Source organism: Equus przewalskii, chromosome 15, assembly GCF_037783145.1.
Source record: "Equus przewalskii isolate Varuska chromosome 15, EquPr2, whole genome shotgun sequence".
Classification (NCBI taxonomy): Eukaryota; Metazoa; Chordata; class Mammalia; order Perissodactyla; family Equidae; genus Equus; species Equus przewalskii.
The window spans coordinates 16594181-16617283 of record NC_091845.1 but is presented as its reverse complement, the minus strand read 5'-3'; the positions used below and the strand labels follow the sequence as shown (position 1 = coordinate 16617283).

At 34.8% G+C, this 23103-nt stretch overlaps 1 protein-coding gene across 26 annotated transcripts in view; it reads left to right on the top strand.

The window, feature by feature from the left end:
- CHL1 (cell adhesion molecule L1 like) overlaps positions 1-23103 on the top strand; it is a 211558-nt gene that overhangs the window by 181461 nt on the left and 6994 nt on the right. For 14 of the 26 annotated variants that reach the window (XM_070576746.1, XM_070576745.1, XM_070576740.1 and 11 more), the window contains 10 exons: positions 3031-3155; positions 6885-6986; positions 7173-7370; positions 9101-9171; positions 14018-14240; positions 15492-15607; positions 15747-15951; positions 16162-16284; positions 19173-19352; positions 22496-22657. In XM_070576746.1, coding sequence (XP_070432847.1) covers positions 3031-3155; positions 6885-6986; positions 7173-7370; positions 9101-9171; positions 14018-14240; positions 15492-15607; positions 15747-15951; positions 16162-16284; positions 19173-19352; positions 22496-22657 — 1505 coding nt within the window. The remainder of the gene's footprint in view (positions 1-3030; positions 3156-6884; positions 6987-7172; positions 7371-9100; positions 9172-14017; positions 14241-15491; positions 15608-15746; positions 15952-16161; positions 16285-19172; positions 19353-22495; positions 22658-23103) is intronic. The other 12 variants (XM_070576762.1, XM_070576754.1, XM_070576759.1 and 9 more) reach the window with 1 other exon arrangement.

The window sequence follows — 23103 nt, the reverse complement described above, 5'->3', positions numbered from 1 at the left end:
GTTTGTTGGGAGTTTTTTGATGACTGATTCAGTTTCATTACTAGTAATTGATCTGTTTGGATTTTCTTTGATTCTTTTTTTTTTTTTTTTTTACCCCCTAAAGCCCCAGCACATAGTTGTACATCCTAGTTGTAAGTGATTCTAGTTCTTCTATGTGGAGTGCCACCATAGCATGGCTTGATGAGTGGTGTGTAAGTTTGCACCCAGGATCTGAACCGGTGAACCCCAGGCTGCTGAACCAGAGTGTGCAAACTTAATCACTCCGCCATGGGGCCAGCCCCTGGTCTGTTTAGCTTTCTATTTCTCCCTGATTCAGTCTTGGAAGAGTGTACGTTTCTAGGAATCTATCCATTTCTTCTGGGTTGTCCAATTTGTTGGTATATAATTGTTTTTAGTAATCTTTTATGATCCTTTGTATTTCTGTGGTGTTTGCTGTAACATCGCCTCTTTCATTTCTGATTTTATTTAGTTGAGCCCTCTTTCTTTTTTCCTTGATGATTCTGGCTATAGGTTTATTAATTTTGTTTATTTTTTTTCAAAGGACCAGCTCTTAGTTTCATTGATCTTTTCTATTGTTTTTTAGTCTATATTTCACTTATTTCCACTCCAATCTTTATTATTTCCTTCCTTCTACTAACTTTGGTCTTTGTTTTTCTTCTTTCTCCAGTTTGTTTAGGGGTAAGTTTACATTATTTACTTGAGATTTTTCTTGTTTCCTCAGTTAGGCCTGTATCACTATGAACTTCTCCCTTAGAATTGCTTTTAATGCGTCCCATGCATTTTGGAATGTGTTTCCATTTTCATTTATCTCAAGGTATTTTTTGATCTCCTCTTTGATTTCTTCATTGACCCATTGGTTGTTTAGTAGCATGTTATTTAGCTTCCATGTGTTTGTGTCTTGTCCAGTTTTCTTCTTATAATTGGTTTCTAGTTTCATACTGTTTTGGTCAGAAAAGATGCTTGATATGATTTCAATCTTCTTAAATTTATTGAGACTTGTTTTGTGGCTTAATATGTGATCTATCCTGGAGAATGTTCCATGTACATTTGAAAATAATGTGTATTTTGCTGTTTTTGGAAGGAATGTTACATATATATCTATTAAGTTCATCTGGTCTAATATGTCGTTTAAGGCAATGTTTCCTTGTTGATTTTCTGTCAGGATGATCTATCCATTGATGTAAGTTGGGTGTGAATGTCCCCTACTGTTACTGTATCACTGTCCATTTCTTCCTTTATGTCTGTTAATATTTGCTTTATGTATTTAGGGGCTCCTATGTTGGGTGCATAGATATTGCAAGCGTTATATCCTCTGCTGGATTGATCTCTTTATCATTATGTAATGCCCTGCTTTGTCTCTTGTTACAGTCTTTGTTTTAAAGTCTAATTTGTCTGCGCTATAAGTCTTGCTACCCCAGCTTTCTTTTCCCTTCCATTTGCCTAGAATATCTTTTTCCATCCCTTCACTTTCAGTCTGTGTATGTCTTTAGATCTGAAATGAGTCTCTTGTAGGCAGCATATAGATGGGTCTTGTTTTGTTTTATCCATTCAGCCACCCTATGTCTTTTGATTGGGACATTTAGTCCGTTTACATTTAAAGTAATTATTGATAGGTATGTTCTTATTGCCATTTTGTTAATTGTTTTCTGGCTGTTTTTGTAGTTCTTCTCTTTTCTTTTCTTTTTCTCTTGCTGTCTTCCCTTGTGATTTGATGACTGTCTTTTTAGTGTTATGTTTGTATTCCTTTCTATTTATTTTTTTGTGTATCTATATAGGTTTTTGGTTGGTAATTGCTATGAGATTCATATATAATGACCTATGTATCTAGCAGTCTATTTTAAGTTGATTGTTGCTTAAGTTTGAGTGCATTCTAAAAGCAGTACATTTTTACTTCCTCCCACGTTTTGTTTTTGACATCATATTTTGCATCTTTTATGAGATTCTTGACTTGCAATACTAAGTCATATCAATTGGAAAATTGTTTAGTTATTGGTGTAGGAATGAGAGGTTGACTTTGTCTATAATCAAATTGTAGACCTTGTTTGATTTTACTACAATTTTAAGTAGTTTTCTATAATTCAAACTTTCCAGCAGTTTATATGAGTTTTACTTGAAAACTTCAATTATATAAGAGTTTCTCTCCCTCCCTACAAGAATGACACTATTTATTTCAACTAAATAGCAAACTGCTGTGAATATATCTTGGATGTAATGGCCCTTTAGTTTTTAAAAAATACTTGAATAATTGTGTTAACAATACATGTGTATAGGGTAAAAGGTATAATTATTGAAAATTGTGTTAACAATACATAGGTATAGGGTAAAAGGTATAATTATTGAAAAAGAATTTTCGTGTACAAACTCAATTACAAATCAGCAAAAATAGAACAAATGATAAAAAGCTAGTTGTAAATGATCTGTGAAAAGAAGTACTTGTCTGCCATCTACTGTTCAAATAAGTCACAAAGCTTAATTGTTATAGATCTTAGTATGCGTTTTACTTGGGAGGTGGAATTGTGGAAAAAAGGGAAGCTTGTCAAAAATAGAGATTTTTAGATTCCATCTCAGATATTCTGGCTCTGGGAAACTGAAGTATGATTCAGAAATCTGCCTTTGTAAGAAGCACTCTAATTGATCCTGTGTGGGCAGTTCCCTTCCATACCTTAAGAATTGTGCAGATGTATCTCAGCTCTTGTGAAGTATGGGGCACTCTTCAGACACACCAGGCAACACAGTTCCATCACTGCCCCATGCATCACAGATGGTTGGATATGGTAATTTAAAACAAAAAGAGATAAAACTGATCCCTTTGATGGCTGAGTAGAAATTTGCATATGCTTGAGTAATGCTTTATCTTCAGTTTTCCACTTTGGTATCCTCTAATAAAATTTGCATTATGTGAAGTTTTTTTTGTTCTGTTTTGTTTTTACTCTTCCTTGAATTGTTTCCTATGGGGAACATGTATTTTCGAAAGGATTATGTTTCTGTTCTTTTCATCCTCATCATAGCACTCACTTTTTTTCCTGGTAGGATAATTATTGATGGAGCTAATCTGACTATATCTAATGTCACCTTAGAGGACAAAGGTATTTACTCCTGTTCAGCTCAAACTGCTCTAGATAGCGTTGCTGATATAACTCAAGTAACCATCCTTGGTAAGTGCACTAACTAATGAGAAATCTCTGTTCATTTCTTCTCCATTACTGATTAAATTTCACTGTTCTTTGGCAATTAAACCAATGATTATTTGAGCCCCTGCACATATATTGTTAGTTTGAATTTTTCACTTAAATAGTGACCCCGCTTTCAAATGCTTTCTGCTCTTCTGGTTTTAAAGAAATTAATTAATGCTAAATTGCTTTTCCCTACATGGGTAATGTCGCTGAAAGGAGTGGGAGGTAGGCAATGCTATCAGCAGGAAGAAAGCTAAAGCATGCTTGAGTTTCCAGAGCTCTTGTGTGCAAAGAAATGGGCTGAGGAATGGAGATGGGTTGGTGTAGAGGAATCAGAATGGGGGTCCAGAGGGGGTTGCACAGTGGTCATGCTCTAAACTAAAGGCATAGACTGAGCTTCCAGGCCTACAGGAAGGATGGGGAGAGACTTCAAGGGTCCTGCAAAGGAATGCCTTTGATTTTTATTTTTTTAATGATAATGATAATTGGAAAACAATGTGCACACTTCACTAGTGTAATCAATGTAATTACCCCTGCAATCACCCATGTTTAAAGCTCTTAGACCATCTGCTGGATGTCTCGTCCAGTTTCCCTTCCAGATTCACTCTCCACCAGCTTTCTGATCTGGAAATCTAACCTGTATGGACAATATCAACAAACCCTTAACCTCAAGCTTTCATTTGCTTTGAAATGAAACCTGGGGACCTCTGGCAGTAGAGGCGGGTGGGTGGGTGTGTTTGTTCTCCATACTCCCTCCCTGGGCTGTGTCCCATTGCCAAAATCAGTGATTCTCCCTAGGAGGCGCTCTCCACCCAGTTTTCTCTAAGGGGATTCTAGTAACTGTTCCCCTCACCCTGACCCTGGATATCCTGCCCATATCTTTTTTTTTTTCTTTTTGGGGAAGACTAGCCCTGAGCTAACATCTGCCACCAATCCTCCTCTTTTTGCTGAGGAAGACTGGCCCTGAGCTAACAGCCGTGCCCATCTTCCTCTACTTTATATGTGGAATGCCTGCCACAACATGGCTTGATGAGCAGTGCGTTGGTCCACAGCTGGGATCCAGGGAACCCCAGGCCACTGAAGTGGAATGTGTGACCTTAACCACTGCGCCACCGGGCGGACACCCTCCTGCCCATATCTTTTGAAAGAGTCTTTATTAAAAGCTCTTTGAACTATCCTAAAATGTGTGAACTATTTGTTTTCTACTGGACCCCTGACTGATATAGACAATTTTACAGTTTTGTCTTATAATTCTGTTTTAGTGAGCATCATTTAGTTTTTCCTTTAATTTGCTGATATTCCTTAAAAGTATTTGGTTTTGCCTAAACTCCTTTATCGTATGTCTGGATTAATCATTGTCATTAACAGGCATTTGTATCTTTAGCACTCTGGTTGCTGGGATCCACAGGAAGCTTGCTAATGAGGGGGAGGTGGTACAGACTGAGAGGAAACAATTCAGTCTGCTTTGATGTAGACTGGTGAAAAAGGAATACACAGGATGGATCTCTTCAAGTGAAGCAAATGGCCACTGTATTTCAAGTGAAATAAATGGCCACTATGTTTCAAGTAAAGCAGATGGCCAATATGTCTCAGGTAAAGGAAATGGCCACCAGGTTGGGTTCTACCAAAAAAAACAAAAGCAAGATAAAGAAGAAAAAAGAACAGTCCCCAGGTGGTAGAAGGTATGGACTTGGTTCAATAGAATTGTACCTTTAGGCAAGATGTTTGGCCATAGGAGTTTCAGCTACTTCAGGGACTATAAGCAGAAATGTTGAATCCTCTAGTAATTATTCCAACAGTAATTCACCAGATAAAATAGTTTAGCTTTAGATAATCTTGAATTTATCTCAAGCACCACAAGTGTAGGAGGATAAGTGTCAGGATTCATGGACTTTCCCCCTACTTGGTACACACTGTCTTAATTGCCCTGTAAAATTTAATATTTCAGTCATATGCTTAGGCTGTCTTCTTCCAGAACCATTACATTTTGATAATTTAACATAAATCATGGCTATTATTATATGTATTATTTATATATGAAATAATTACCAATTATTTTTAGAGTGAAAATAAAATTTTTAGAAAAAATATTCGATGAGATAAGCTGCATTTTCTTAACCACTTCTTAGAGTTTACATTCTAATTTTTTAGGCCCATCTCTGATTTTAAGAAGCATATCTCAGTAACTGACAGTAACAAGTGACAGATCCATGTGTAGATTCTAAAAGACTCTTTTCCATGGAAGGCAATTTTTAAAAGCATATGCCTGACTGATTTCAATCAGAAGTTACTTTCAAAAGCCTTGACATAAACGTCTTTTAAGAGTATCACTCTTTTAAGTCGCAACTGTAATCCAGCAATTCTAGCTCCACATGATTCTCAGAAAGAGCAGATTTTGGTGTCGGATGCAACATGCCGTATTGATTGCTTCAGGAAAAGTTCAGATATGAGTAGGCTCTTAGTAAGTGCTGAAGAGAAATATCAGTTCTCTGAGCTCAGAGATTCGGAAACCTGTTGATGAAATAATTTCTTATTTAAGGCCCTGAAGTTTGGACAGTCACTGATCACATTTGAAAAGTAAACATGTTCTCTTCTGAATTGAAAGCAATATTTTTTGTCTGTGTAATATTACCAGCAATTGGCAAATACTCAGCAGTGTCAATAGATGCTACTTTTAGATGTTATTTCATTGTCTCCTCTGAGAAAAATAAATTTCCTCAAATAAATGTGAGAATTGAACCCAAATTTTGGAAATAAAAATCACTAGGGGTAAGATTTCTTCTTACTGATGCTTTTATTTTAAAAGTACTAGAAATTTCCTTGGACTTTAACACTCTTAAAATTTGTCATCACCTACTCAATTTTCTAGTTTCTGTCACAACATTTATCAGTGCCAGATCTTACTCTTCCAATATAAACTGACTCCCTACTCTTTTTCATAACTCTATGCCAAGATGATATAAAAGTTGCTATAATATACTGAGAATTCGTTGTTATAAATTACAATAAAAATCCAAAGCAGTTGCAGGAAAAAGAAAAGCCTGAGTTCATGTTTCTCTATCTTTTTTTCCTACAGTGATAGGACCTAATTTCTATTGCTCTAGTATGATAATTATATTCATGATGGAAGTGATAATATAGTTTGTGCTTACTCATTTAATCATAAAACATTTATGTGCAAGGCACTGTGGGCGATGCAAAGATTAGTAAAATATGACCCCTATTCTTGAAGATCTGTTTAGTCACGTGCAGGCAATGAATCAGGCATATAAATAAGTATATAAGCTGGAGGATACTGATTCACTTCAGATCAGTCATGTTTCTCAATCTTGAGTGTGCATAATTATCACCCAAGGAACTTGTTTAGAAATACAGATTCCTGGGCCCAGCTCCTTCAGTAAGCCGGAGGGGTGGGGCCCAGAAATCTTCATCATTATTAAGTGATCCTAAAAAAATTCTGATGCCCATGGGCAAGGATGGCCCTTTGAGAACCGTAATTAGAGTAGAGGGAGATAATACGTCCAATAGGGAATAGATGTGACAGAAGCTGCCTTTGAATAGAACCTGAAGGGCTGGTGAGGTGTGGACAATTGAGAGTATAGACATGGACCCAGAGAGGAAGGGGGCTGGCAATGTGCTTGAGTGAAGAAATTTGGGAAAGAAAGGCAATGATCTGCATTCTCCTTACCTTTATTTTTTGTTATTAATTAGATGTTCCAGATCCACCAGAAAACCTTCATTTGTCTGAAAGGCAGAACAGGAGTGTTCGGCTGACCTGGGAGGCTGGAGATGACCACAATAGCAATATTAGCGGTAGGGAAGACCTGGGATAACTATGTTTCTTACACTGCAGAGTCAAAATTAATATTAAAGCCATTTTTCACCACAGTTGATGGATTGTTCTTCTTAAAACATCCTTTAAAACTTTTAATACTTTATATGAATCTTAGTATAACAATTCAGTTTGTTCTGATCTTTTTTCTATGTTCCTACTGCCAGAGTATATTGTAGAATTTGAAGGAAACAAAGAGGAACCTGGAAGATGGGAGGAATTGACTAGAGTCCAAGGAAAGGAAACAACAGTCTTGTTATCTTTGGCTCCATATGTGAGATACCAGTTCAGGGTCATAGCCGTGAATGAAGTGGGGAGAAGCCAACCAAGCCAGCCATCAGACCATCATGAGACACCTCCAGCAGGTATGTAGGTTCTCAAGTCAGGTTTCTAACACAATAGTTTAGATTTGCCCCAACTTTGAACATCTAAAAAAAAAAATGGACTGATAGCATGGTATAAGATTTTAGATTTCTCCCAATAGAGCGCTTGAAAAGTTCTGAAACCAACCACACACAAAATATTCAAACTATAGCAGTCTCATAAGTAGTATATAAATGTTTGATAGCAGGAAATCATGGGGAGGTATTTGAGCAAACATTACTCTGAGTAATTTCTGATAGCTAAATATCTTGTTAAAACCAGATATAGTAAAGTAAGTTCTAAACTGACATCCAGTATGTATAGAGAAAGTCAACTTTCTCGCTTTTCTCTTTATTTCAACTTTCTGAAATAAAACTTTTTGACTCATTATAGGCACCTTATTAAATTTTCAATGTATCTAATGTCATTAATTTTATGCATTTAGTGTATTTTTTGTCTCAGTATCTAAATAGATACATATTTAATATCTATCTCAATTCCCAAGATGCTTTTTTTTTAATTTCAAGAATGATAGTACAAAAATTTGTGTAACTGAATTGGCATGTTATCAATATGGTCATAGCATGGTATTATTTTTTTTTTCCTGGGTGAAATAAATATGCTAGGTTATAATTCCTTTTTGCATTGAGAAAAAGCAAGCAGAGGTAATAACTGAATCAGATACTTGCGTGATTTTAATATAAGTTGAACTTGGCACTAAACTCCCTACTTAGCCCTTCCGTATAAACTGGATCCATCTGAATATGTTTCATGGGCACATTACCTGCTATTTCCTATTTATTGACCCTGAAACTGGGCTGTTGATAACAAATGATATTTAATTTTATTCACTTAGAAGCAAATATTGACAACATACATTTCTAACAATAATTCTAATAGAAAAGGTAAAGCAGGTTTAAAATTAAAATATACATTTAGAAAGTGGGTTTAGGATTTTAAAAAGCAAGTCTAAAAATTTAAAAAGCAGGTTTAAAATGAAGATATGTAGCAGCTGGCCCCGTGGCTGATTGGTTAAGTCCACACACTCCGCTTTCGTGGCCCAGGGTTTCGCTGGTTCAGATCCTGGGCGTGGACATGGCACTGCTCATGAAGCCATGCTGAGCTGCCGTCCCACAGAGCACAACCAGAAGGACCTACAACTAGAATATACAACTATGTACTGGGGAGCTTTGGGGAGAAGAAGAAGGAGAAGAAAAGGTTGGCAGCAGATGTTAGCTAAGGTGCCAATCTTTAAAAAAAAAAAAAATAAATGTAATGAAGATATATAAAGTAAATCATTTGTTTTCATTGGATAGTAATCATATCACTCCAAAAACACGATTTTACTCCTTAAAGAAATAGATATATTTAAAAGCGGCCTTATGTGAGGTGATGGATGTGTTAGCTACCCTTACTATGGTCATTATTTAACAACTTATATGTATAAATATAAAATGTGTGTATATATATGTATGTTTGATATATATACATGTATAAAACCATTACATTGTACACCTTAAACTTAAACACCATGTTACGTGTCAATTATGTCTCAATAAAGCTGGAAAAAAACCAGCCTTAAATCTTTTTACAAACTGAGTCAGATAGAAACAGACAAATATAAATCAAAGTTATTTAAAAATCTGGTTTTTGAGGGAGAAGGCACTATTTAATAATTTACCTATGGACCATACAATAGAAAAGAATAATTTTAATGCTTGTAATTTTTCAGCTCCAGACAAGAATCCACAAAATATAAGAGTTCAAGCCTCTCAACCCAAGGAAATGATTATAAAATGGGAGGTGTGTATTCTTTCATATGTTTTGTATTACTTTGTGTTCTTTTTTTCTTTCTGTTAGGTCTGCATGCTAAGTGTAGCGATAGATCAATATTTTTTAAGAATAAAGGGATAAGATTTGTACATTTGATTATATTTTAGAAATATATTTTATTTGTATATTTTAAAGATCATTGTGATTAGAATGTTGTGAAATAGAGTTTAACAGTGGTAAATAATTTAAGGAAGATTATACAGGTTGATTTAATGGAAATCTATTACCAAAAGTTTCAGCTTTCTAATATTTTTATTACCAATGTTCTAAATCCTCTCCCATTCAAAAGATACTGAAAATCTTTTGCTAAATTTTAGTAGACATTCTAATAAGCATTATGCTTATCAAAAAATGACTTCAATAATAGTCACCACTTATTAGGCACTATTAGGCATTTTGTATACTCACTTCTGATTCTGAGAACAGCCCTATCAAGAGAGCATCATTAACACCTTCTTCTGGATGTCGAAACTGAGGTCCAGGGTTATTGGCAGTCTTGCCCGTAACCATACAACCAGAAATCAACAAAAACAGGATTTAATCATGGATATTTTTGGACTTCAAACTCCACTATTTCCCACTTTGTAGATCTCAGTTAAAAGTGATTAAATAGACTTTCTTCTTTGAACTTGGCATAAAATTTTATATCTGCTCAGACGGTTTTAATTTTTTTGATTGTCATTTCTAAATTTGTTTTATAACAATGGAGAACATTTTTCACCCCTCTACTATTTGGACATATTTTATTAACTAGTACATTAACTCACTTGAAACTAGTTTATCATTCAACCATTCTGATTAATAATGGGCTTCCAAAGTTGCATTAATTGAATTTTACATAAATACAGAACATTTTTGAGTGTATGCTGGAATATACTAAGTTATTTCCAAACCTCATTCCAAGTATGATTTTTGGAATAGTTTTAGGGTATATAAAGTTTGGTTCGATTTTTTTTTCCTTCATATATTGGGTCTTAGTACTGATTACATAATCACATGGCCCATACCTGCAAAGTATTTAGTAAATGTTTTTGTATCAACACTAACCCTTTATTCCATTTCAGAGAAATTGTTTTGCAAATTTAAAATTTAAAAAAAATTATTAATACACAGAAACTAAATATATTCAAGAATATTATTCTTTCCTTGAATTTGTCACCATAAATGGTTGCTACCACATTATCTTGATAATTACTTAATTTATAATCTGAAATTATGTTAGTATCTTATTCTTTTAGAATATCTGTTTTATCCTCTTTTAAGTTCCATAGAAGTTTTCATATGATAGATGAAATAACTGGTTAGATGAAAATAATAGTATGTAATTTTCGGGTCAGTTCCTTAGAGAAGCATACCATGTTCTACTAACATTAGCTCATTAATCCTCACCACTCCTCTGCGAGGGCTATTGTAGTTCAATGGTATCAGCTTTACATTTCATACAGAGAAGCTGGGACTCAGTTAAATGACCTTACCCAGATGCCATGCGCAAAGTGAGCAATGAAAAGAGGGCAGGAATCTTCAGTCCTTACTGTTCATCTTACTCATAAGTCACTCTTTTTTTCCCTCAAAGATACATGCACAAGACTAATTACTAATGCTCTCTTCTTGTACAAATGGGATTACACCAAGAAAGTGTTTCTAATTTGTCTTTGAAGAGTAAATGACAGGTAATTTAGTGATTAATTGACTAGAGAAAGGAAGTAGAGAGATTTGGAACTACATTGACTTTTGCATTCATAATATGTTCCATTGTGTTTCACATTATTTTGAAATGTCAGAGATCTAAAACTATAGGCACACAGTGAAGTTTAAGAACATTTATTCATTGGTTATTATTTTGCATGGATTATTCTATAAAAAGGAGTTAAATGTCAGATATTTCCCAAGTTGACAAACAGACGCTATGAATGAATTACCAAACCCCCTCCAGAGACTGACTTACAAAATAATTTCTGTCTACAAGATAATGATCAGAGAGAAGCAATTTGTTTTTTAAAAAAGTTCATTTTTCACAAAAGGATTAACAACACCAATAAACACTAAGAACAGACTAGATGTCCCTAATTTTTGTTTTATGTTTTTATTTTAGTATTAAACACTATTCAATTAAAATTAATGAATTATGAGGAACTCGGTTTATATATGGCAGTAAAAAAAAAGTCTTTGCTCACCTGGAATGGATATTTTAGTTGGAAGGACAGGAAATAAGCAAATACATTAGAAGTAAAATAATATGTCATTTAATGGAAAATCCTGTGGAGGAAAATAAGATACAGAGCCTTATAGATAGGTTATTAATAAATGTGCATTTACTAACGGAATGGGTGAACCTCATATTACAGTCAAAAATAAATTTTTCTTTATCTTATTGAGCTCATGTTCTTTTGTGTATGAATTTTCTTTATAAATTTGTCACTGAATATTAAGGACACAAATTTTTTTAACACTAATGTATTTATTAATGTTAAATTATAGCTCAGTGATAGAACTAGTCTTTTTAGTTAGCATTATCTTATAAAATTCACTTTTCATATATTAGGGTGGTCATGACTCACTCATATGTTTTAAGTATTAAAAAATGATAATGTCCTATCCCTCAAAACAGGAAAAAAAGAGCCCACTGCAACCTGGCCAGTTAAATAATTATATCAGGATGATTTTTCCTTAACATTTCCCTTTGTTCTTAAGTGTGAGTATATTTATGTTAAATTTGAACTTCAATAAAATAGCAATTGTCTAATCTCAAAGACGTCAAAAAAACAAAACAAAACAAAAAACCCAAATCGACTAATGTCTGGTAAATAGGAACTTCTTCAATTACCTGGTTATATGATCACAGCTCAGTTGTTTCACTTTTAAAGGACCTAAACTTTATTATTTCTACTACAAGTATAATAAAACCTACCAGCTATAAAATGGAATGACAGCAGTACGGCAATCTGTCCAGTTTCTAGATCAGTCATTATAACCTTGCTTTGTTCGTAGATCTCTTTGAAAACATGACAGAAGTATAGATTTTTTTCTAGAAAGTTATTCACAGAAGGTTTTCCTAACTAGTTCATAGCTTCTCAGATCCTCTGAAGGGCATCGTGGACCCCGTCTAGCCATCCCTAGAGCCCAAGTGAAGAACCTCTTTTCTAGAGATTCCTTCCGAATGAGCTTCATGAGAGGGGAAGACTTATGGTCTACTTCACCCCCAGCCTCGCTTCCACCTCCCCACCTCAGCCCCACCCCAGCTCTGCTCTTGCTCCTCTGGTTTCCAGCTTTGTCGGGGGTCTATCTGAGAATTGGCTGAGGTTTTGTTGTCCATTGTCTGAAAGCCAAATACTACAAACTATTCGTGCTGTTTATTTAGGAGTCTAGGCACCAAAGAGGCTGGCAATTTAGATAATATTTTTCTTAAAAGTGTTACCCACGGTGGCACAGTTTGTTTAAAATTTTCCAGAGAGCTTTATCAAATGTAACTGTTTTCCTTGGAGCAAAACATATGCAAATTGAATAATACTATTTGTACACATTTATTGTCAGGAGGGGCTGAAGGAAAATGTAATTCCAGATTGCACTGTGGAATTAAAAGCTTATGGCCTGATTCATCTGGGCAATGCCAAAAGCTTGGGCAAATTTATATCCATATGATAGTAAAAATTATCTTGGGGGAAAACTTTGAATGCAAATTAGAAACAGAGACCAGAAAATCTTGTCTTGCTTTGATTTTTTCCCCCAGCTAATTTAAGTATTCATCTTGGAATAAGCATAGACTTGAAATTATTTTGCTGATAGAACCCTATGCTTTTAACTTAATTCCAGACAATCTCTCTAAGTATTTTAACAAATTAGGCTGAGTCAAGAAGCCCTGGAAATTCTGTAAGAATACTACATATGACATTATTGAATCACGTGCATATGCAGACAAAATTACTGTTTATATAAGTGAATCTTATAATCTAGGACTAAAATCACACTTTTAATGTATTTTATTTAACTTATTCATTTAAATGCACATTCTCATGTCTGTGAAATGAAGCAGGTGGTTTAAATCACATAAATTTTTTTTTGAATCAAAATATTACTCAATTAAAAACAAAGCAGAAATAACCAATTTCCTATACTGGAAATTCCTCCACTAAATATTCCTATACAGCAAAATAAAGTGGAGTCAGGGGGTACTTTATCTTGAAGAAACAGAAACAGATTGTCCAAGGAGCTGGAGAATTATATTATTATATTGCATTATATTATATATTATATTATTATTGCGAGGGGCTACATCTTCTGATGTATAAGCATGCATATTCTTCAAAAGTAAAAATTTACTCAATCTCTCTCTTCTTGGAAGGAAGATAGAGAAGGATGGGTAGAGTCAGGTGGAAGAAAGTATTCTGACTGAAAAGCCATGGGAAAATCCCATTCACAAGTGTGGAATTCGAGGCCATGTCCTTTTTATTCCTGTCACTTCTTTGGGAGTGAAAAAGTGGAATATAGATGAAAAAGGTAAACAAAAGCTTAAACCCGTATGAAACTTCTTAGTCAATTCTTTCATATATGAAAAGTTAGACTTAGCCCCAAGGGCATATTCCAGGCATCTAAATTGTGAGTTTCTTACTATGTGGGAAGCTGAGGGACTAACTTTCAAAATAAACTTACAGAATGACAAAAATGTCCACAAGTCTTTCCAGACCACAAAGGGATTTAAGATCTCCCAAGAAATGATCCATCTATAGCAGCACTTCTCACGCCACTTAGGATGGCTTACCACCATCTCTAAGTCAACATATTTGTGATCACACTGGATGAGTCCTGCCTTCTGTTTTAGCCTTTGAAATCCATGGAGCAGAATGGACCAGGACTGGAATACAGAGTGACCTGGAAGCCACAGGGAGCCCCAGTGGAATGGGAAGAAGAAACAGTCACAAATCACACCTTGCGGGTGATGACGCCTACTGTCTATGCTCCTTATGATGTCCAAGTCCAAGCCGTCAATCACCTCGGCTCTGGCCCTGAGCCTCAGTCAGTGGTTCTCTATTCTGGAGAAGACTGTAAGTGATACAGCTGAAACTCCCAAGCACTCAACAGCAGTTTCTCTCAAGTATATTGCATTTCTGTCGATGAACATTTTTGCAGCAACTACTGCATGCAAAGAGGTTGTACTAGCTGTGGGAGATAAAATGAAACAGAACACATGGTTCCTACTTTAGGGTTGACTGCAGGACAGTTGATCAGTATAGAGTGGTTAGGATGTACCTTGAAAGTTTTAATTATATTCAGTTTCCCAACAAAGCTGTTTCTATATTGAAAATCAAAGACCTGGAATCATCATTGCAATCAGTTAGGCAGCATAACTGTCATAAGGTTTTCAATTACATTTGCCCTTCCTTGTCAAGGCCCTCCTAACAGCCACCTGCTGCTGTGCCACCGACTCAGTGACGTGTCTGGAGCCTTCCTCACACAGAGGAGATACAGACCCAGATTGTGTATAGAATTAAACACACACACAGATACACAAACAGTTTTGAGGTACTGGTGATATGAGATATGATCTTACTATTAAATACTTATACCTTAATAACTCCTGCAAATAGGTTATTGGAAACAGGAATGACACAGCATTCCATATCACTACACGTTAGGAGTTATTCTCATTGTTCTTCCAGTATCCAAAGTAATATTTTGATCTAAGAGTAGAAGCTTGGAAATGTGAAATGAAAACTCCTTATTCACCTGCTATCTAAATTCTACACAAATGAAACTACACATCACCGTGTACCAAGATATTAGTCTTGGCAGCTCTGCATGTGTTTAGCTCCCCTGTAGGTTGAGCATAATGTGTCTACTTTATAGAGTGTTCTAAGGATGATGTGCGCCAATCCAGGTAAGGCCCTTTGAACGGTGCCTGACACATAGTGCATGCTCAAATAAGGTTAGCTGTTGTTATTAATATGAATCAAACTCCCAAGTAATTTTAGTTATATTATAGTTCACCTTCCAAAGGCAAAATGCCCACAGAGTATTTCCCTGGGCATTGTTTTAAGTTTCCAGTTACATTGCCCACTTGTATCCATTTGGAGAGTGACCTTTCTCAGTGTGGAACAGGCTATCCTCTTCCCCTGGAAACCTGTGTGGGCTGAGAAACTCCTCTGTAATGAGAAACTCTCTTGGTTCCATTTGGAATTGATTTCACAAAAGTGCTTTCCTCAGAATAAACAATATGAAAAATCACCTTTTGAAAAAGCTCCTAATAATCACGTTTGGAGATTATTGAAAGCTAATCATTCTTATGTGCTTAACAGATCCTGATACGGCTCCAGTGATCCATGGGGTGGACGTTATAAACAGCACATTAGTTAAAGTTACCTGGTCATCGATTCCAAAGGACAGAGTACATGGACATCTGAAAGGATATCAGGTTTTTATCTTAGATTTTCTTCTCATTGTTGAGTTAATATCTTCTTGCAAATAAGAACTGATTTCAGAAGAAGCCAAAAGAGAATCTGCCACTGTGGCCACATGGCTGATAAGTTACAGGGTTCCTATTTTCATTGCAGATAAATTGGTGGAAAACAAAAAGTCTGTTGGATGGAAGAACTCATCCCAAAGAAGTAAACATTCTGAGATTTTCAGGACAAAGAAGCTATGGAATGGTTCCTTCCCTAGATGCCTTTAGTGAATTTCACTTAACAGTCTTAGCCTATAATTCAAAGGGAGCTGGTCCAGAAAGTGAGCCTTATACATTTCAAACACCAGAAGGAGGTGAGAGAATAACAATGTATTATAATGTCAACATAGGAATTGTCCAATGAACAAATTAAACATTCCTCTCTTATTAGTAGTTAATTAATATGTACTTCAAATATGAGCTAACTTCTCAATTTCTCTGAAAAATTATAATCTAATGGTTTTGGGTTTTTTTTAGAAATTTACCAATTTATGAGTGTCTCTTCTTGGTCTTGTGTTTTCTAGTACCTGAACAGCCAACTTTTCTCAAGGTCATCAAAGTTGATAAAGACACTGCCACTTTATCCTGGGGACTACCTAAAAAATTGAATGGAAACTTAACTGGCTATCTATTACAGTACCAGATAAGTAAGTAAAAATTTGAATTGGATTAACCTATTGTTGTTTCATTTTTTGGTTGAGTATTTGGTTTGTTATGCTGAGCATCTGATGATCATGGTTTATAGGCCGGCATACTTCTTTATAGCACAGGGGCCTGTAAGCTGGCTTGCAGCCAAACCCAGCCCACTACCTGTTTTTATGAGGAAAGTTTTATTGGAACACAGCCATATGCACCCATTTAAGTTTTTCTCACTATAATGGCAAAGTTGAGTAGCGGTGATAGAGATTGAATGGCCCACAAAATCTAAATTATTCACAGTCTAGCTTTTTCAGAAAGGTTTGCCAAACCCTGTTACAGAAGAAAAGCAATATGCCAATGAGTACCAGAAAACATGTGTTTGATATTTGTATATGAGAGGCCTTAAGAATTAAGAAACATGCCAAAGAAAAGAGTTAGTAAATGATGTAATGCAGATTCAAAGCACAGGTAACTTCCACACTGCACTCTCTCTTCTGTCTCCAATGTATGTTTCCAGTCTCAACCCTAAATATACTTATATTTGTGGAGTCCTTTATTGATAGCCTATTGGGACAGGCAGGAAATATCGAGAAAACTAAAGAGTTGATTTTCAACTATTACTCAAAATAGGCTAAACCCAGATGCTGCTCTGCCATTGGGTTGAAAAGAACATGTTTAGAGGAAATCATGTCATTCTTAATCATAGCCCCTCCCACTCTAATAGTCTTCACATCTAAGCATCATCTCAAAATGGAAATGAGGGGACTGAGATCATAGAAGATTTTAGACTTTGAGGACATACATTCCTAAAAAAACCAAAACACTGGGGCTGGCCCCGTGGCCGAGTGGTTAAGTTCTCGCGCTCCACTGCAGGCGGCCCAGTGTTTCGTTGGTTCGAATCCTGGGCGCGAACATGGCACTGCTCATCAGACCACGCTGAGGCAGCATCCCAGGTGCCACAACTAGAAGGACCCACAACGAAATATACAACTATGTACCGGGGGGCTTTGGGGAGAAAAAGGAGAAAAATAAAATCTTTAAAAAAAAATTAAAAAAAAAAAGAAAAAAAAAAAAACACTAGGACTACAGAAACCCAGTCTACACTGCTTGGAAAAACTAACTTGATCATAGCCCTGATGTGCCACTCTGCCATCAATTCAAGTCTTGCAGCAGTCCAAGTCAGGTGCCATTTTTAGCTTCTGATGGCCTGCTCTGAGGTGGGCTTGTATCGCTGTAATCCCAACAGATCAAGGATATTGATCTAATTTTAGCATTTTTGAGTGACTGTTTGTAGCAGGATCAGTAATGAGTATTCTCCTTGCATTTCTTCATTAAAATAGGAAATCTATAAGGTCTGTATTGTCACTATTTTATGGATAAGAGAATTGAGGCGTATATAATATACTTACCTAGAGTCATGCAGTAAAATAAGTGTTAAGCAAGGGTTCAAACCCAGATCAATCTTATTCTAGGTCTTGAGCTCTTAAGCCTACACAATTCTGTGAACTGGTTTTCAAAAATGTAGAAGGCACTGAAGAAATATTGAAGACTTTTTAAATGTCAATTTATTTGGTAAAGATATGCCTTATCTTTATCCTAACAATAAAGAAACTTAACATGAATTAAATTCCAACCTTAATGTTGATCTGTATTTAAGATTTAAATTTACTTTAGAAACAAGTTCTTGGAATATATAGAGAAAAAGCTGAAATAGTAACAATTTCTGGGATTATTGTACTGTTTGATATGTGGATTTTTAAATTAAATGATTTAATTGTATACTTATTTTGTCTTCCATTAATAGCAAGTTATCAAAGTATTTTAGTTTATCTTTTTTATTGCTATTATATGTTCTAAATAGTTGCTGATTATGTATATGAGATCTCTGTGTATACTTTCCTGAATTCTTACATTGTTTGTGGTAGTTTTTAAATTGACTTTGTGATATTTTACAGCAATATTCTCAGATAATTCATAAAGTTTGATAATGTTACTTACTTCTTTCCAATATTTGGATCTTTAGCTTGTTTTTCGTTTTTCTTGATCTAATGCATTATACAGAACAAGGAAGGCATTTTTATGTCAAAGAAAATACTTTTATTTTGTTTTCGTATGTGGTATCTTGGACTGAGAGTCAGGAGGGTTTATTCTAATCCTTTTCCTGCCGCTAGTGGTTGCATGATCTTAGATGTGCCATTTCATCTCTTGGACTATTCTTATTGGTAATCCCACAGCACTTTGTGCTCTTGCACAAATCTCATGTCTTTGTTGGATTACAAATTCTTTGAAAGAAGCTATTAAATTCATCATTTTCCCTTTAGCATTTTACATAGTGCTTAGTACACAGTAGATATTTAAAATATTTAATTTATTAATTAGTTTATTGATGCTACATATAGTGAGTACTTATTTGGTGCCACATATTAAACTCAAAACCATAGAAAACAAATAGATCGTTGTCCAAATTATTCCCCCCAAAGGAGGTTAAACGTGCTTAAGTCAAAGATACAGTGAAAATATGATAATGGAGAAGAGTCTCTCATTTTGATAGGTACAATGGAGGTGGAATGATTGACTTTAGTATGGCAAGTGATTGAGAACATGGACTCTGGAGTCAAAAGGCTATGGTTTGTATTCAAATAAATCCCAGTCTGCTAATTACTGGCCTAGATCTAGGCAAGGTGTTTATTCTTGCCAAACCTCAGTTTTACTATGTATGGTATAGTCATACTAATTGTTTCTACCTCATAGAATTAAATGAATTGACGGCTATGAATAATTAAGATAATGCCTTGCATATCACAAGCGTTCACAGAAGGGAAAACAAGAGGCAACCTAACTTGAATTATTAAGACTATGAAATTTGAAGTGTTATTGTTCATGTTTATTTCTCTAGTAAATGACACCTATGAGGTTGGAGAACTAAATGATATCAACATTACAACTCCATCACAGCCTAGCTGGCATCTCAGAAACCTCAATGCAGCTACCAAGTACAAATTCTACTTGAGGGCTTGCACCTCAAAGGGCTGTGGAAAACCAATCACTGAGGAAAGTACCACACTAGGAGAAGGGAGTAAGTACCAGAGGCTTCTGCATGCAGTTTTTTAAACAACTACACTGAAAAGAATGTTCTACGTTTGTCATTGTAAATTAGAAATGATTGCGATCTCAATCTGTCTGACCTTTTGTTTTTCACTGACATATATACAGAATTTATTTATCTTGTTTGTAAAGTTCACATTGACTCAATTTATGGATTTCTATGTAACAGCATCAAACTATAGCCTTGGTGTATTTAAGGTCAGGAACTATAATTTTACTTAATCAAAATAGGGGGACATAAGGTCATAAAGTTATTCATAAGGTTAGTAGAGGGATATTTTTCTTTTGGAAATGTTTCCAAACAGAAAAATATATGTCTCTTGCCCTCATAGACGTTTTGCAACACTAATCTAATACATTTCACTTCTGTGTCTTGACTCATATATACATTGAATCATACATCAGTTTTATTTTACTGTCTACTGGTTGATGCCAAATAACTGCCTTGAAAACAGCCCGTAAATCTGTAGTTTCATTTGGAAAATCCTCCTAATTCAATTGCACTTTTCTATTTTTTTTCCAACTCAGAACTATTTCCTTTACCAAATTATTTCTCCAGTTATGATTTTATCATTGTTTCTGCTAAGCTTTCTGTGATATCAACAGGGCTTCAGGAAAGAAATAAGAAGGTGGAGTAAGAAAGGGAAATGAATCACAGGAAATCCAAATTTTAGATTAGAAAAAAGGTAGAATCAATGGGAAAAGAGAAAATAGTAATGAAGAAAATTAAATTGCCATTTATAAAAGATCTACATTAAAATATGTTCAAGTTTGCGAATCACTGGAAATCAACGTGTTTGTGTGAATGGTTATGCTCTGATCTTTATTGTCAGTTTAGTTGTTTCTCCCTCTTATTATTCTTGCTGCATCTAGATAATGAAGGGCTTATGTTTTCCTCAGATGCCCCACATACTCAAAACTCTCTTTTATGGGAAAAGTATATATATTCACATAATTTCTCCCAAGAGACCCACAAATTATTTCCAAGGATGAATTACACACCAAGTGAAGTGAGGAACTCATTTACCTACTCATAAAAGTTAGATTTAAAAATGACGTTTGAAAACTTTCTGGTAACTAAAAGGATCTTATTTCTCAAGTGTTCAAACTGGCGTCGAGAGTTCATTACAAAGAAAAGAAGTCAGAATAGTAGTAATCTAAATATGCAACTTCTGTATTTTTAAAAACAGGGTTTGAAGGCATGGAGAGGGTTTCTGTTTCGTTAGAACTATGACTATAATATGCGTGAGAAATGCTAATCCCATTCTTGCAGATTTGCAGCATGTGAGAAAAAAATATTCTCAAAATGGCCTACACAATTTTGTAGTAGTTACACATTCTAATATATGTCGAAATATTTGGAAAATTTGGGCTTGATTGTGTTCATAAAACAATTCAAAAATTGCTTTTAGAGGATGGAAAATGCTGTTGATATGATTTTATAAATGATGCTACATCTCTTCAGCCAATTAAAGATGTAACTAATGTGCTTGAGTGTCTGACAGCAAATGTCTTCACTGTCTTATGTGTCAGTAATTTGCAAATGTTTCTTACTGCTATGTTTGTGCTCTTTTTCAGGAATCTGCATTTTCAGTATTCCTGCTACTGCCCCTTTCCTAGTTGACACTGATTTCTCTTCCGTAGGCATATCTTGCCATATTTACAGGAAAGAAACTGTAATCTCTTTTCCCACTGGATTTCAGCATAATCTTTGCAAAAAAGAAAAATATATATATTTCCACTGAGGAGACACATCTTGTTATCACTAAACACTCTAAAAATGATAACTTTTGGCCAAATTGGAATCTGTTTCTGTGTATCTTTCTTCTCCTTGCTTTGCCTCGATAGCACAGTTTAAGGTCATCTGACAATTATTCAGAGAATGGGATTTGCTACACAACCTTTTTTAAAATTATTTTCAGGCTGTCATTCCAATTTTCAGGTGGCTCCCATTCCATAATCTAAGATGGGGAAAAAGAGGGAGATAATCAGAAATATTCTTTTTTGTGTCATTACTGGTTTGAATAAGAAACACTTGCTTTGCTCTTTCAAAAGCTTGTTCTACTTAATGTTATACTAATACTTCTGTTTTTCAAAGTCAAAATTAATTGCATTCTGTTTCAATGGTGCTCAGTCTTAAAGGCTTTGCTCAACTAATATAAGTGGCCTGATTTCTCCCATAGTACCATTTTTTAATGAAGCCCTTTTGTTATCAGTAATTATTTGGTCAATTTCTATTCTAAAGTGAAAAGTTATAACTAAATTTTAACATGTAACATATATCCATTTAAAACAGAGTTTCAAAACGCCCAATATTCTCAACATGGAATGTATTTTATTTTCAGTATAAATTGTTAATATTTTCTGGTTAGCAAAATTATCAATAAAATTCAAAAATATTTTAGATATCTTGTTGCAAGATCAGAAATTAAATATATATTTAATTGACTCATTTTTATCTGCTGCTATGAGATTCTACAATTAATATATTGACATATTCATGTTTCTTTTTTGAAAAATGTTAATTTCTCAAACGCTTTCAAAATCTCATTGCATTTCATTTAAATGTACCTATAAACCTGCACTTTATGTACCTTAAATTTCTACCAATTTTAAATATTTAATATATGACCATATTATCCTACTATTCTATCAATATTTATGGAGAAGATCAAGGCAAAAAGAAGTAATACATAGTAAGGATTATAATGTCATATACTTCCAATTATAAGCCAAAATGGTCATATTCCTTTTTCTGCTAGATTTGTGAAAGTCCAATTGCACAAAATTACCTTGTGTGAGTTTTGAAGTCCGTGTTTGGTTTTGAACCATTCACTTGACTGGGCAGATTTATAGTACCATTTCATCAACCAGTACGTCATCTTAAAAGGACATGAATTAAGCTCATTTCATTTCTTCAATTTCAGTATGTTCAAAAAGAAAATCTTGAAATGTTGATTTTCTTGATCACCTGATAATTCAAAAACTACCTGAAAAACAAAATGCTACAAATGGCTTTTTTATTCATCTCAAATAACAATATTTTTTCACCTTTCACGTCCTGCTTTTAAATGATTAAACAATTCGTTTGATTTAACTGTGTGCATTTCTTAGGTAAAAGTATCGGGAAGATATCAGAAGGAGTAAATCTTACTCAAAAGATTCACCCCGTAGAGGTATTTGAGCCGGGAGCTGAACATGTAGTTCGTCTATTGACTAAGAATTGGGTTGATAACAATAGCATTTTTGAAGATGTAATTGACACAAGAGGGAGAGGTGAGAAACGAGATTATATTTGGGGCAGTATTAGACAGTAGATCTGTGTTCTGTAGATTATTTCATTTTACATTCTCCCTATATTAAAGATAAAAATATGGCGTCCATTAGCTATAAAAAAGAGTTTCAATTTGTTTTGGCGTAGTATTTTAAAATCATCAAAATGAAAAATGTTCTACCCAGGTCCAATTTATCCCTTACTGTTTTTACCAGAGTACTTGCCTAAAAATATCTCCTCCTGATTAACACGTTAATAACAAAACTAAAAAGAAAACCACAACAAAATAAAAACACAGAAGCTCCATGACAACCTGCATATAACCAAGGCGGCTTGTGCTTTTGCTTGCTTGTGGCTGCTGCTGTATGTAACTTCGTCTGCCTCCACTTTCCTCTTTGGTTTTTATCCTCAGAACCAAATGCAACTTGAGAGGACCCTTTCTAAATCA